General features: G+C 49.8%; 1 protein-coding gene across 7 annotated transcripts in view; it reads left to right on the forward strand.

Annotated features, from left to right (window-relative positions):
• The window catches only part of YIPF1 (Yip1 domain family member 1), a 46,761-nt gene that overhangs the window by 18,542 nt on the left and 13,423 nt on the right, over window positions 1–14,796 (forward strand). For all 7 annotated transcript variants that reach the window (XM_017346281.4, XM_089300599.1, XM_017346285.4 and 4 more), the window contains 3 exons: window positions 5,259–5,375; window positions 8,347–8,513; window positions 8,770–8,952. In XM_017346281.4, coding sequence (XP_017201770.1) covers window positions 5,259–5,375; window positions 8,347–8,513; window positions 8,770–8,952 — 467 coding nt within the window. The remainder of the gene's footprint in view (window positions 1–5,258; window positions 5,376–8,346; window positions 8,514–8,769; window positions 8,953–14,796) is intronic.

Here is a 14,796-nt window from a genome sequence, read left to right on the forward strand (position 1 = left end):
AGAGATGGCAGAAAGGGTACAGTATGCAGTCGAAGGAAAAAAGCGACGATTTTAACTGCAGTTCAGTTAACAGCAAGCATTTCTGTTCAACAAAATAAACTGTAAGCCAAGTAAGATAAATAAGTACATAATCCAGGAACTAAAAGAAATAATTGTAATGCACATAACTCCTGATGAACAACTCTGTGTGTAAAACTTTTACAAATTCCAAGCAGATTTGGGGAAAAATGGACAGTTCACAGAAGAGGACACCCAAGTGGCCTATAAATATCTGAAAAGATGCTTAGCCCCACCTCTGATCAGGGAAATGTAAACTAACCCAAGCTATTTCTGGCCACTATTTTAGCAAACATAAGCAAGCTGGTTTGTCTTGGTTCACTCATTTAATCAATGCAACAAACATTGCTGTGAATTAAGCAGACAAAAATGCCTGCCCCTTGGCAGTTTACAATCTGCTGAGCCTAGTAATGAACGAAGAATAAGTCAAATATGAAGTGTGCTAAGATGCAAGTCTCAAAGCCGAGAGAGAAAACCGGCATTTAGCCTAGCAGTTGACATCAGAGTGCCTGGATTTGATTCCTAGCTCCAGCTCCTGCCTCCAGCTTCCTACCTTCCTACTTGGCACAGTGATTGCCAAGTAGTTGGATTTCTGCCATTCAATGTGGGACACATGGATTATGTCCCTGGCTTGCATTCCTGGCTTCTGGTTCCACCATTGCTTCTTGGACATTTGTGGGGTGAACCAGTAAATGGGAGCATTTCTTTATCTTTCTGCTTCTCAAATAAGTACTTTTTTTTTTTTTAAGCAGAGAGTAAGGACATGAAATGTTTGTATAGGTGTATGGACTTGAAATCTTAAAAAGCTGAGTTTTGAGTTAAGATTTGTAGGAATTGGAAGTGACTCGTGTAGATAGCTAAAGGATGAGCATTTGCAGTGGCAGGACCAGCAAGTGCAAAGGCCCTGAGGCAGGAGCTTGCTTATAATGTCTAAAGAACAATGGTGCGAGTAGTGTGACTGGGCCAGAGTGAGCAGGAGGGCCCAGTAGGGGCAGAGGTCAGCAAGGTGATATGGAGGGTGGGTTGTGGAGGGAAGACTTTGGCTTTGGCTCAGTTGAGGAGCCCTTGGACAGTTTGAGCAGAGGAGTGCTGTGCTCTACATCAGAGCCTCAGTCTGTCAAGGATGTGCTGCAGGTGTAGTGCTGGGGGCTGTGCATCCGCGCTTTGAGGATGTTCCCGGGGCTGGCGCTGTGGCACAGCAGGTAAAGCTGCTGCCTGCAATGCTGGCATCCCCCTTGGGCACCGGTTCACGTCTCTGTATGTTTCTCTGTCTCTCTCCATAACTCTTTCAAACTAATAAAGAAATTTTTTTTTCAAATGTATTATTTAGCAGGAGCTGAATAGGAAACAGAACTTCTGGGACACAAACAGGAGCACTAATATGTAATGCCGGCATCGCAAGCAGCAGCTTAACTTGCTGCACCACAACACTGGCCTAGCATTTATCTTTTTAAAAAAAATTTACTCTGGGACCAGTGGTGTGGCACCGTGGGTTAAAGCCCAGCCTACAGTGCCGGCATCCCATATGGGAGCAGGTTTGAGTCCTAGCTGCTCCACTTCCAATCCAGCTCCCTGCTAATATCATGGGAAAGCAGCAGAGGATGACACAAGTCCCTGGGCCCCTGCACCCACGTGGGAGACCCAGAAGAAGCTCCAGGATCCTGGCTTCAGATCAGCACAGCTCTAGCCATTGCGGCCAACTGGGGAGTAAAACAGCAGGTGGAAGATCTCTTTCTGTCTTTACTTCTCTTTCAAATAAATAAAATAAATCTTTAAAAAAAAAGATTTATTTTATTTATTTGGATGACAGAGTTACGGAGAAAGGGAGAGACAGAGTGAAAGAGAGAGATCTTCCATCTGCTGGTTCACTCCCAGAATGACCACATGGCTGGGACTGGGCCAGGCCAAAGCCAGGAGCCAGGAACTACATCCAGGTCTCCCCTATGGGTGTCAGGGACCCAGGTACTTAGGCCACCTTCTGCTGCTTTCCCAGGCACATTAGCCGGGAGCTGGATTGGAAGGGGAGCAGCTGGGATTCAAACCAGCACTCACTTGAGATGCTGGCATCACAGGCTGTGGCTTAACCTGCTGTGCTAAAACACCAGCCCCTGTTTTTTTCATCCCTTGTGCTTTTCTATGTTAGAACACACACTCTTTCTTTCTCTCTGTTTCTCTCTGTCTTTAAGATTTATTTGAGGGGCCGGCGCTGTGGCACACTAGGTTAATCCTCCACGTGTGGCGCTGGCATCCCATATGGGCGCCAGTTCTAGTCCCGGCTGCTCCTCTTCCAGAGAGTCCCAGGGAGGAACCTTGGACTCCATCTGGGTCTCCCATGTGCATGACAGGGACCCACGCCCTTGGGCAATTTCCTCTGCTTTCCCAGGCGCATTATCAAGGAGCTGGATAGGAAGTGGAGCAGCAAGCACCTATAGGGGATGCTGGCGCTGCAGGTGGTAGCTTAACCTGCTGTGCCACAACGCCAGCCCATGGAACCATCTCGTAAGACAAAATGTATTGTAGGAGATTTCAGTTACAGACACAGACTAAATCACGGCTCTCTTCCACCCCCACCCCCAATCAGAGTAGGAATTTGGCAGGAAAGGGATAGAGGGAGGTGGTGTGGAGCCATAGGCTAGTCTTGGGATGAGTGGGCGCTATCTCTGGAGTCCAGTCTTGTCGGGCATAGTCAGAGACGTGACAGAGCCCAGGTCATGGCGGCTTTTTACATCAGTCTGAGGATTTGGGATTTTTGTCCTGAAGCAGCAGGGGTCCAGGGAAAGGCTACAAAGCAGGAGCCACATAGGGTGACAACCGAGGAGACAAGAATACTAAGGGTCAGGAAAGGTGGATGAGTTACTGATTTGGGGGCGGAGAGAGGCAGTGGATGGGCAGGTGTTAGGACCTTTCAGTCTCTCCTGTCCAGCTGCTGCTACGCCAGGGTGGTTGGTGGCTTAGGATAGGGGCACCCAGAGAATGCTGGACAGTCTAAATCAGCACAGCTGCCTCCCATACCAGCCTCCTGTTGGAACTTCCAGCTTACTGGCAGAGCTTCTGTCCTTGTCCTGGCTTCTCCATCTCTGTTTGCTTCTGGCCTCAAGGTTCCTTGGCCTTGAACTGTTTTCCTTGCTTCTGAGTCTCGTCTCACACTGTCCTCTCTTCCAGCCTGCTCTAATCCCTGCTCTTCACTTGGCAAACCTCTGCCTGCTCTTCTTTGGACCCCAGCTTAGACACCACTTTATCTGTCAAAACTCTTGCAATTAGATTTTTTAGTGTATTTATTTATTTATATTTGAATTTCTATTTTTATGTATTTGAAAGGCAAAGAGAGAGAGAGAGAGAGAGAGAGAGAGAGATCATCCATCTACTGGTTTGCACCCCAGATGACTGCAACAGCCAGGGCTGGGCCAGGCCAAAGCCAGGATCTGGGGGTTTTATCTGGGTCTCCCACATGAATGCAGCACTTGGGCCATCCTCTGCTGCTTTTCCCAGGCTGTTAGCAGAGAGCTGGATCAGAAGTGAAGCAGCTGGGACACCAGCCAGCACCCATATGGAATGCCAGCATTGTAGACTGTAACTACCCACTATGCCACAGTGCCAGTCCTGCGATTAGACATTTTAATGTGTGTCTCCCCAGTGTGCCTGAGAGTGCAAGGGGCAATGCATGTGTTTGTTGTGCATTGCTATGTCCCTGGCATCTCACCCAGGACCTGGAAGGTAGTGGGTGTTGGGTAAACAATGCTGTGCTCTCTGGTTGTATTGTACTGTAAGTTTATACTTTGGCCACTTGCATGTACGTGTGACTGGATTGTCTCAGCCCATCTATATAGCACAGAGTCAGTTTTGTTCGTGTGTTCAACAAAGCATTTTGGGTGTGGGTTTTATGTGGTTGGTTGGTTTCTTTCTTGGATCTCTTACATGTTTGGCACTCAAAGTAAGGACAATGAGATTTAGTCACTGGCTGCAGCAGAGAACTTACACCCTAGCGAGTGAGTGACAGTTTGTGGAAAGCTGACATTGGCGACTCCTTGGAGCCTACCAGCTGACTGCTTGTGTCCCTTTCCTATCTGAAAGAGACAGTGCTTGGCCTTGGAAAGTCCTGATCCGTTTCTGCTGATCATCTTCCCCAGGACCCTAATTTTCTTAATTCTGTGATACCTCAGGAGAGCTGATATTACCCAAAGGGTGTTTTGAAGTCTTAGTGAAATTGAAAAATGAAATTCATAAAATTTCTTGTGTTCCTCAGTTTTTCTAGGCAGGGAGACAAAAGGATGGTGCTCATGAAAGCAACTAAATGATGACAAGGGCTTGAGGAGCCCACTGCATCCATCCACTCGGTGGAGTATTTATAACCATTAAAGAAACAAGCTGATTTTTACGCAGTGCAATGATAGGGTCTTGAGGCTATATGAAGGCAAAAACAGAAAGGTGCACAGCAGGATGACATGCGTGTTCTCTGTATGAAACATGCACACATACGTACATATGTGTCTGCTTGTATGTGGCGAGCATATTTCTGGCACGAGTCCAGAAACTGGTTGCAGTGGCGAGCTCTGGGTACATGGGGTAGAGCGTAGCTAGGACACAGAGACAGAGGGAAGCTTATCTCTCTGTGTATTCCTTCCCTTTTGTACCTTTTCAACACTGAGCTATGTGCAGGTATTACTTTGTCCTTGAAAAAAGAAAGAAAAGAGAATCACACACACACAGACACACACACACACACACACACACACACACACGGTGAACCAGCTGATCAGAGTAACTCTGCCCTATAATGTGCTTGCCCTGCTCTTCATTTGTGCTGTGGAAGGACTTGCCGATTTCACCTACTTTTCTCTGGCATTGACATTGGGCACTAGGGTAAGGGAAGTAATCTGTACTCCTTGTGCTCTGACGGAATGCAAAAGAAAAGTGGCAGTGGATGTGTTTGACGAGCCTCCAGTGAAAGCAGCTGTACACAAGTCAGTTTCTTATTCACCTGACTGTGGGAGATGCTTTCTCCTTTGGATGCTAATCCCTCAGTCTTTAAGGCAGCTAATTACTGAGTTGTGTTTTGACCCTTTAACAAAGAAAATTAGTGTTGATTACATCTCAAATGCATCTCCCCTTGTTTATATGAATAGGGAGAGGGAGATAAATTATTCTAGAAGCATCTAAAGGGTTCATTTTCTTGTTTCTGAATGTTCTGGTTTCTTTTGCAGGCCCCTTTTGGATATGTGCCACGTTGGTCTTTGCCATAGCAATCAGTGGGAATCTTTCCAACTTCTTAATCCATCTGGGAGAGAAGACATACCATTATGTGCCTGAGTTCCGAAAAGGTTGGTGAATGGCCTGACTCATTTGAATACTGTCATTTTCTCTTGGATCTTAAAAAAAAGTTTTATTTATTTGAAAGGCAGAGAAAGAGAGAGAGAGAGAGAGAGAGAGAGATTGATTGATTGATTGGTTTTCTATCTGCTGGTTCACTCCCCAAATGCCTGCAACAGCCAGAGTTGGGCCAGGAAGAAGCCAAAAGCCTGGAACTGCATCTGGGTCTCCCATGTGTGTGGCAGAAACCCAAGTACTTGTGCCATCATCTGCTGCCTCTCAGGCACATTAGCAGGGAGCCGGATCGGAAGCAGAGGCAGGAATTGATCACATACACTCAGATACGGAATGCAGGTATCCCAGGAGGCAGCTTAACCCAGTGCACCATAGCACCTGCCTCTGGATACTGTCATTTTATCAGCATGAGATCCTTTTATCCACTGAACTCTTTTTTTTTTTTTTTAAGATTCATTTATTTATTTGAAAGGCAGAGTAACAGAGAAAGAGGGAAACATACACACACACAGAGCGAGAGTGAGCGAGAGAGAGAGAAAGAGAGGGAGAGAGAGAGAAAACAAGATACAGATCTTCCATCCTCTGGTTCACTCTCCAAAAGGCTGCATTGGCTGGAGCTGGGCTAGGACAAAGCCAGGAGCCTCATACTCCATCCAGGTCTCCCATATGGGTGGCAGGGGTTCAAGCTTTCGAGCCATCTTCTGCTGCTTTCCCAGGTACATAAGCAGGGAGCTGGACTGGAAGTGGAGCAGCCAGGACTCAAACATGTACCCATAAGAGATTCTGATATTGCAGGCAGTGGCTTAACCTGCTGCATCATGCCGACCCCACCCACTGAACTCTTGGGCCATTTGTAGGTGCTGCAGACCCCTACTTTGCTGTTTAGAGTTCAAACATAGCTACTGTCTTAGAGCTGACACTATATAAATCCATATAGTTTTTTTTTTAACTATGGCGAAATATATGTGATGTAAAAGGTACCATTTAAAGTATGCAATTCAGTGGCGTTGAGTCCATTCCCCATGTCATGGGTCCACACAGCCTTTTGAAAAGCTGTAGGGCAAGCCCAACAGCACTGGAATCTATTCTAAGAAAAACACACAAAATAAATAAAAGCAGCATGCATGAAGGCCTCCATTGTAGCATTATTTGTATTATCCAAATGTAAGAAACAATAGAGCCAGTGTTACATAAGTTGTGATGGCCCAACCAGCTGGCGGAGTCTGTGGCCGCTAATGATTAAGCACCTAGTGGGGCCAGGAGAGCTGATGGCTCTGCTAAAGCTTGTTCTGTTAGCAGCTTTACTAAGGGGAAATCTGCCAGCGCTCAAGGCCTGGAGGGGAGAAGCAGAAATGTATGTGTCCTAGTGGTGGGCCTGGGAACTGACATTCTTGCTTTGGTTTGTTTTTTTTGAGAGACAGAGCTCCCCACTGGTTCACTCCCCACTGCCCACAAGTGCTGGGGACAGGGGAGCAGCAGACTGAAATTAGGAACCCGGAACTCAGTGCAGGTCTCCCACGTGGGTGGCAGGTCCCAAGTACTGAGCCATCACTGCTGCCTCCCAGGGTACATATTAGCAGGGAGCTGGAGTCAGGAGCTGGCGCTAGGAATCAGGTACTCCAGCATGGGATGCAGACATCCCAACCAGCATCTTAACCACTAAGCCAAACACCTACCCCTCCATTCTTGTTTTAAAGCTTCCTTTCTTGTTTGTGTGGGTGTTGGGTAGTTAAAAGAAAAAAAAAAAAAAACAGTGCTAGGGACTTGGAAATGACAGTCACCCAAAATGAGAACATGTGACCATGTGGATTTGGGGCAGACTGACCCCTCTCTATTCCCTGCCTTGCTCCCTGCACACTCTCCTGGTGAGAGGCTGTCAGGAGCCTGGAGAAGAACGCGGGTCTGGGTTAGACCCGGGGCTGGAAGTTCCAGCTCCTGCACTCACTCGATTCCACCTTGTAGGGAAATTCTTTCACCTCTCTTGGCCTGAGGTTCTTCATGAAGTGGAGTAATACTGCTCATACTATAGGCTATTGTAGGAATAAAGAGTTGGTACATGCAAAGAGTTAGCATTTGTACAAAAAAGAGTTCCATGAGTATTAGCTATTGATATGTATACACACACACATGCATATATTCATGCGTGTGTGTGTGTGTGTGTATGAGATGGAGAGAGAGAGTACCTGTGTGTCCTTCTTTCCTCTCTCCCCCTCTGTCTTGCATGTCCATTTTCTCTTCCCATCTCCATCATGAAGTCAGACTCAAGCCCAGCCAGCTTGTTCATCAGATGACCTTGGTTTGAGTTTAACTCAATACCTGTTATCTGTGAGCTATCAGGACCTTCCTTCAAGTAGCTCGGTGGTCATGTGAAGGAAGATAGATGACTAGTGCTGTGAATGGTGTGTGTTAATCTCCTTGTCAGATGCACAGGAGTGACCTGCCCTGCCTAATGATCTGGAAGCCCCAGGGGGTCTTTATCTGTCCTTTACTCTCTTTTGGCTGGCTATCCCGGCAGCAGGAAATGATGTGATACATGTGCCAGCAGGGCAGTTGCTGGGCCTGTCAATAAACGTCTTCTGGCTATGAATAAAGGTGTGAATCACATCTGGGATTCAGTCCTGCTCTGCCTACTTATGGACTATGTGACCTTGACCTTGACCAAGCCACCCAACTTTTCTGATCCTGTTTTCTCATCTCTGAATTGAAGGTCTAGATCATAACAATAATGATAATTATTGGTTGTCATTAATTGAACTATGACAACCATATGGGAGACTCCTGGTCACCACCACAAAGGTAAATGCTGAAGACCCACTAACGCGGCAGGCACTCAGGGAGCGCGTGCTCTGGGCCAGGGCGGGGGGAGCACAGGGCACTGAAGTGGACTGAAGCGTCAGGAGCCGATGTCGGTGGGCGTCACAAGCCCCCTGATGAGAGAGCCTCAGAGGGGTGTCCTGTCGTCCTCAGTGTCCATAGCGGCCACGGTCATCTATTCCTATGCCTGGCTGGTCCCCCTGGCGCTCTGGGGCTTCCTCCTGTGGCGAAACAGCAAGGTCATGAACATCGTTTCCTACTCGTTCCTGGAGATCGTGTGTGTCTACGGGTACTCGCTGTTCATCTACATCCCCACGGCAGTGAGTACCAGGTCTGGGTGGGTGGGGGCGGGGCAGCCGCGTGCCATCCCCCACTCTGGAGCCCCTGTCGTGGAGGCGTTTGGCTCACTCGGTGGCTGGTGCTGCCCTGCAGCCTATGCTGCACAGCCGGAGGGCCCTGGGGACCCAGTGTGGGTGGGCTCTGGGTCTTTTAAGGCACGTATGTGCCTGGATGCACAAAGACCCCTCTGAAATGACTCCACGGCAGCACCCCCTTCCTGCTTTTCTTTTCTTTCAGATCCTATGGATTATCCCCCAGAAAGCTGTGCGCTGGATTCTAGTCCTGATTGCCCTGGGCGTCTCGGGGTCTGTCCTGGCAATGACATTCTGGCCAGCTGTCCGTGAGGATAACCGGCGCATCGCCTTGGCCACTGTGGTGACAATCGTGTTGCTCCATATGCTGCTGTCTGTGGGCTGCTTGGTATGGTCTCCTTCCTCCCTACCTCCCTTCCTGTCTTTCCTCTTTTAAAGATTTATTTATTTGTATTTGAAAGAGTTACAGAGAGGGAGAGGGAGAGGGAAAGAGAGAGAGAGAGAGATACTCCATCTGCTCCCCAAATGGCTGCAATGGCCAAGGCTGGGCCAGGCCAAAGCTAGAAGCCAGAAGTTTCATCCAGGTCTATGTGGGTGCAGGGGCACTTGGGCCGTCTTCTGCTACTTTCCCAGGCACATTAGCAGAGAGCTGCATTGGAAGTGGAGCAGTTGGGAGTCAAAACTGGCAGCCTATGGGATGCTGGCTTCTCAGCTGCTGCTTAGGCAACACTGGCCCTATTGATGTGTTTTCTATACACGTGCTAAAAGACCTCAACCTGTTAGGCGGAATGAGTCATTTAACACTGGCTGGCTCTGAGAAACAAGTATCACTTTCAGTGACCTCTCCTAGATGGGAAGCAGTAAAATGGGGAGAATTTGGGTTCAGTCTCTAGTTTTACTTCCTTTCTGTGATGGGGTCAGTGTCCGGCCAGAGGAGGTGGGAGCGGCTAGTGGAGAGCCGGAATGGGAGGGTTCTACCTTGGGCTGCCTCTGCTGGTGATGTTGAGATCTAAAGTTACACAAGTGGATAGCTTGAGCATGGAGCCAAGGATAGGAAAGTGGAGTTTTTGAGTTCCTGAATATAGGTGTCTTTTTAGGGAGGGCATGTATATTTAAGTCGGGCCCAGGTAGAAGACCAAGTCAGTCAGTCACTTAGGTGCTTCATCTGTAACATGGATATAATATTTCCTGCCATGTAGGGTTGTGCTGAGGAGCAAATACAATCATATCTATAAAGCACTTAACAGAACCGTAAGGATTGGCCCCGTGGCATGGAGGGTTAAGCCACTGCCTGCAGTGCTGGCATCCCATATGGGCACTGGTTGGAATTCCGGCTGCTCCACTTCCAGTATAGCTCCCTGCTAATGTGCCTGGGAAAGCAGTGGAAGATGGCCCAAGTGCTTGGGCTCCTGCACCCACGTGGGAGACCTGCACAAAGCTCCTGGCTCCGGGTGCGGTCTGACCCAGCCCCAGCTGTTGTGGCCATTTGGGAAGTGAAACAACAGATAGAAGATCTCTCTTTCTCTTCTCTGTAGTCCTGCCTTTCAAATAAATAAAATAAATCTTTAAACAAACAAACATAGAACCGTACACTTGCCCCATTAGGTATTTGCCCATAAGTTAGGTCCCTTTCTTTAGAGCCTAAGGAGATGTGGTTTTATATCTTCTGTACACGTTGAGCACTGACACTGCTGTCTGTGGCCTTAACAAGCTCTGTTGCAAATTTTGAAAAAAATGACAATGTTTAAAACAGAACTGTCCAACGATGTTAAAGTCACTGAAAAAAATGCAAGAACTGGCCCAGAGGAAAATGGCTTGGAACACTTAAGAAAGCATCCACGCAGCAGGCGTCCAGACCGCCAGTGAAGCTGGCAGCTGTAGGAGTGTTTCTGTAACATTTTTGTGTAGGTGACCATGTCTCATTAAATGCGTGAATAAGATCCCAATATTTGATCACTGAACGAGTCTCGGAAGAAGTTCCAAGTTGTAGAACACAGGCCCTGTTGACAGTACTTTACATGGGCCGCAGGTTTCAGCTCTTGGCCAGGACTGTTGGCTTGACCCACGGCAGAGCAACGGTGTTGATTGGGCCGCGTGGACTCTGCCTCGATCCCCTGCAGCACCTGTGTCTGCTGAGGAACGGCGTCTTCACTGTGCCTGATGCGCTAGCTCTGGCACCTGTGCGGGCATCTTCCCGGCTCCGGTCTCCACTTCTCCCCATTGTCTATACACCTGGCTGAGGAGTTAGTGAAGAGAAGGCAGCAGGAAAGGCCTGGCCTTGCTGGTTCTATAGGGGATGGAGAGATGCAGGGTAGAGTGGATGGTACAGCAGGAGGGTATTATCATTATTTTTTTTAACTTTTTTTTTAAGATTTATTTTATTTATTTTAAAGACAAAGTTAAAAAGAGAGGTAGAGACAAAGAGAGAGGTCTTCCATCTGCTGGTTCACTTCCCAAATGGTCACAATGGCTGGAACTGAGCTGATCCAAAGGACCCAGGAGCTTCTTCCGGGTATCCAATGTAGGTGTAGGGACCCAAGGACTTGGACCATTCTCTGCTGCTTTCCCAGGTCATAGCAGAGAGCTATATCAAAAGTGGAGCAGCCAGGACTCGAACTGGCGCCCATATGGGATGCCATCACTGGGGCTTTAACCTGCTGTGCCACAGCGGCAGCCCCAGGTATTATCATTATTAAAATATACATGGCCGGCACCACGGCTCACTTGGCTAATCCTCCGCCTGCGGTGCCGGCACCCCAGGTTCTAGTTCGGGTTGGGGCACCGAATTCTGTCCCGGTTGCTCCTCTTCCAGTCCAGCTCTCTGCTGTGGCCCGGGAAGGCAGTGGAGGATGGCCCAGGTGCTTGGGCCCTGCACCCGCATGGGAGACCAGGAGGGGGCACTTGGCTCCTGGCTTCTGATCGGCGCAGTGCCGGCTGCAGCAGCCATTTGGGGGGTGAACCAATGGAAAGGAAGACCTTTCTCTCTGTCTCTCTCTCACTGTCTAACTCTGCCTGTCAAAAAAAAAATATGCATTTCACTGGTACCTGTGGCAGGATCTTTCAGCTCCTTTTTTTTTTTTCCAATATACTTATTTATTTGAAAAAGCAACAGAGACAGAGACAGATAGAAATCTTCCATCCTTTGGTTCATTCCCTAAGTGGCTGCAACAGTCATGGTTGGGAGCTGGGAGCCAGGAATTCCATTCAGATCTCCCACATGGGTGCAGGACTCAAGCACTTGGGCCATCTTCTGCTGCTTTCCCAGGTGCATTAGCAGGGAGCTGGATCAGAAACAGAGCAGCCAGGACTCGAACCTGTGCTCAGTTATGGGATGCCGGTGTCGCAGGCGGTGGCTTAACCCACTGTGCCACAGTGCCAGCCCCTCAAGACTTTCTGAAAGAGCACTACTGATGAAGCAGAGAGAAACCTGGTCTGGTGGTGTTTGGCCTTGTGATCCTGGGCAGGTGACTTCATTCCCAGAGCCCTGATGTCCTCATCTGCAGATACACTCATGTTTTGTGGACTTTGGTGAGAGATTCCATGAGGTGGCTGCGAGAGCCCTGTGCACGTGAGGGGTCTTCAGAGTGCGCACCAGGCACATGCTGGGAGAAACCAAGCGTGCTCTTCGGAATTGCTTGCACCAAGATAAGCTCATCTTTAGAAAAAGATTTATATATTTATTTGGAAGGCAGAGTGACAGAGAGGAAGAGAGAGATCTTCCATCTGCTGGTTCATTTCCCAAATCACCACAACGTGGCCAGGGATGGACCAGGTTGAAGCCAGGAGCCTGGAATGGTGGCAGGGGCCCATGTACATGGGCCCTCTTTCACTGCTTTCCCAGGCATGTTAGTGTGGTGCTGGATTGGAAGTGGAGCAGGTAGGGCTTGAATTAGCACCCATGTGGGGTGCTGGTGCTGCAGGCAGTGGCTAACCCACTGAGCCAGAGTGCCAGCCCCTAAACTTATCTCTTAGTTCCATTTTTCTGTGAACTTTCTGAAATATCCTTGTAAGTTTATCCAAATCATAGAATGTACAACACCAAGAGTAAACCCTGGTGACGTGGATGTGTCTGGTGGGCCCATTGACGGTGACAGAGGCCGTGCTGCGGTGCAGGATGCTGATGCTGGCCGAGTGTTCTTCCCTGTTGTTGAAAGGGCCCTGTGTCATCGGAAGCTGCCAGGGCCAGTCTGCTGCCCCAGCGCTCCCGGTAAGAGCGGCCCCAGGGCACAGAGCTCGGGCGAGGACTGGCGCTCAGGCCGCCCACTCTAACCGCAGCGCCCTTTCCTTGGTGCTTCTGCTGGTGGCCAAACGCTCGCCTGAACTCCTCACCCACTCCGTTCCCAGTTGCAAAGCTGGCAGAGAGCAGGAAGCCAGAGGATATGCAGTGTCCTGCAGGGCACTCAGAGGCGCGGGTTGATTGGACCTCGCAACAGGGGGCTGATCGAGGCCTGCAGGAGCCCCTCTTGGGGAGCAGGGCCTGGTTGTCTCCTGGAGGAAGGGAGCCATGCCAGGGTCCCGTGTGTGGCCTGGGCCTGCCCTCCACCCTGGAGATGGCCTCCTCATCCCCGCTGCACCTCCCTGCCTGAGGGTGTCCCTCCTCAGACTCCCATTTCCCCACTTGGAAAAGCAAGCTGCTCATGCGTGCATGGTAAGGTGGTTACTGTTATTGTAAGGATTACGTGATGTTTGTAACATGAAAAATAGGACGTCAGCAAGCGGAAGACATTATTATTATTGGAAGGCCAGAGAGGAATTGGCAGGGGAGTCACTTGAGCTGAGGGGCACTGGCTGAAGCAGACAGCGTGGCGTCCTCCCTGTCCCCAGGGGAGCACGGATTGGTGTGCTCGCCTCAGAGCAGTGAGGCGTGTGACAGCCCCACGCCCGTGGAGGGCCCGTCCATGACTGCACATGCGCATGCTCTCTAAGAGTGTGTTGGGACGCATTTGGCAGACAACTAAGGAAGCCCCTGGAGGAGGGGTCCTTAGCTGCTCCGGCTGGTGGTGGTCTCTGCTGATGCCGGAGGGGCCTGCCCCTGGCCTTGGAGGGCTGCTGATTCAGTTGCAAGGCCCCACATATCTGGGCTGGGCATGGACTAGGTGCCAAGTGGCAGGCTATTCCGGGGATGAGAAGAGCATGGACTGTGGAGGCAGGCACCACCAGGTGGGAGTCCCAGCAGAAGTGCAGAGTTGTGTAGCCTTCGGAGAGTCTATCTCTATGAGCCTCAGTTTTCTCATCTTTAGAATGGGATACAGTTATGACAGGGTTTCTGAGTAGATTAGTGATCAAGTATGTGGTCAGTGCAGTCGGCACGCCCCAAATGATTGCCATGTTTTTTATTTAAAAAAAAAATTATGTATTTATTTGAGAAGCAGAGTTACAGAGAGGCAGAGACAGAGACAGAGAAGTCTTCCATCTGCTGGTTCACTCCCCAGATGGACGCAGTGGCCCGAGTTGGGCTGATGCGAAGCCAGGAGCCTGGAGCTTCTTCTGGGTCTCCCATGTGGGCCATCTTCTGCTGCTTTTCCAGGCCATAGCAGAGAGCTGGATCAGAAGAGGAGCAGCTGGGACACTAACCAGCACCCATGTGGGCTGCCGGCACTGCAGGAGGTGGCCTTACCCACTGCACCACTGCGTCAGCCGCACTGTGGTTGTCATTAAGCATTTGTGGAATGAAAGAGCCATAGCGATGATGCTTGTCCAGGGAAGGCTCCCTAGAGATTGTTTTTTCCAGTCTCCACATTTTCCAGATAAGACTGAGGCTCTCCAGGAGTGGGTGATTTGTCCAGAGTCACAGCATGAATTAGTAGTAGTGCAAGCGCAGAACCTGCGCCCCTGGCACCTTCCTCCTGATGAGCGTTTCCCCTGCTAGCCTGTAAGGAAGGCATTATCCCTGTGTCCCAGGGCCTGGGTGCACCTGCGAGAGAACTGGAGGCGGAGCCTGCCATAGTGCGGGCAGTGTGGCCTCTGTCCTCCCCTGAAGTTAGCGACTGTCCTTTCCCTGCCCCCAGAAGACAGCTGCAGGCAGGGATGGACACCTTTTAAAAGCCACCCAGTTGCTCTGAGACTAGGGTGAACTACAGAGAGTCTGCAGCAAAGGCAGCCCTGGACCCTTGTTGGAAAGGGCTGGTAAGTTCCCGGGAGCTGGGAATGCTGGGGAAGCTCTGTTGTGTTGCGCTGCTGCCCCCTCCTGGCTGGTGCTGAGCAGGGCTGGTGGAAAGCGGCGCTCCACTGG

The sequence above is a fragment of the Oryctolagus cuniculus genome, chromosome 7, assembly GCF_051225735.1.
Source record: "Oryctolagus cuniculus isolate XC-2025 breed Fujian yellow rabbit chromosome 7, ASM5122573v1, whole genome shotgun sequence".
In the NCBI taxonomy this organism is placed as follows: Eukaryota; Metazoa; Chordata; class Mammalia; order Lagomorpha; family Leporidae; genus Oryctolagus; species Oryctolagus cuniculus.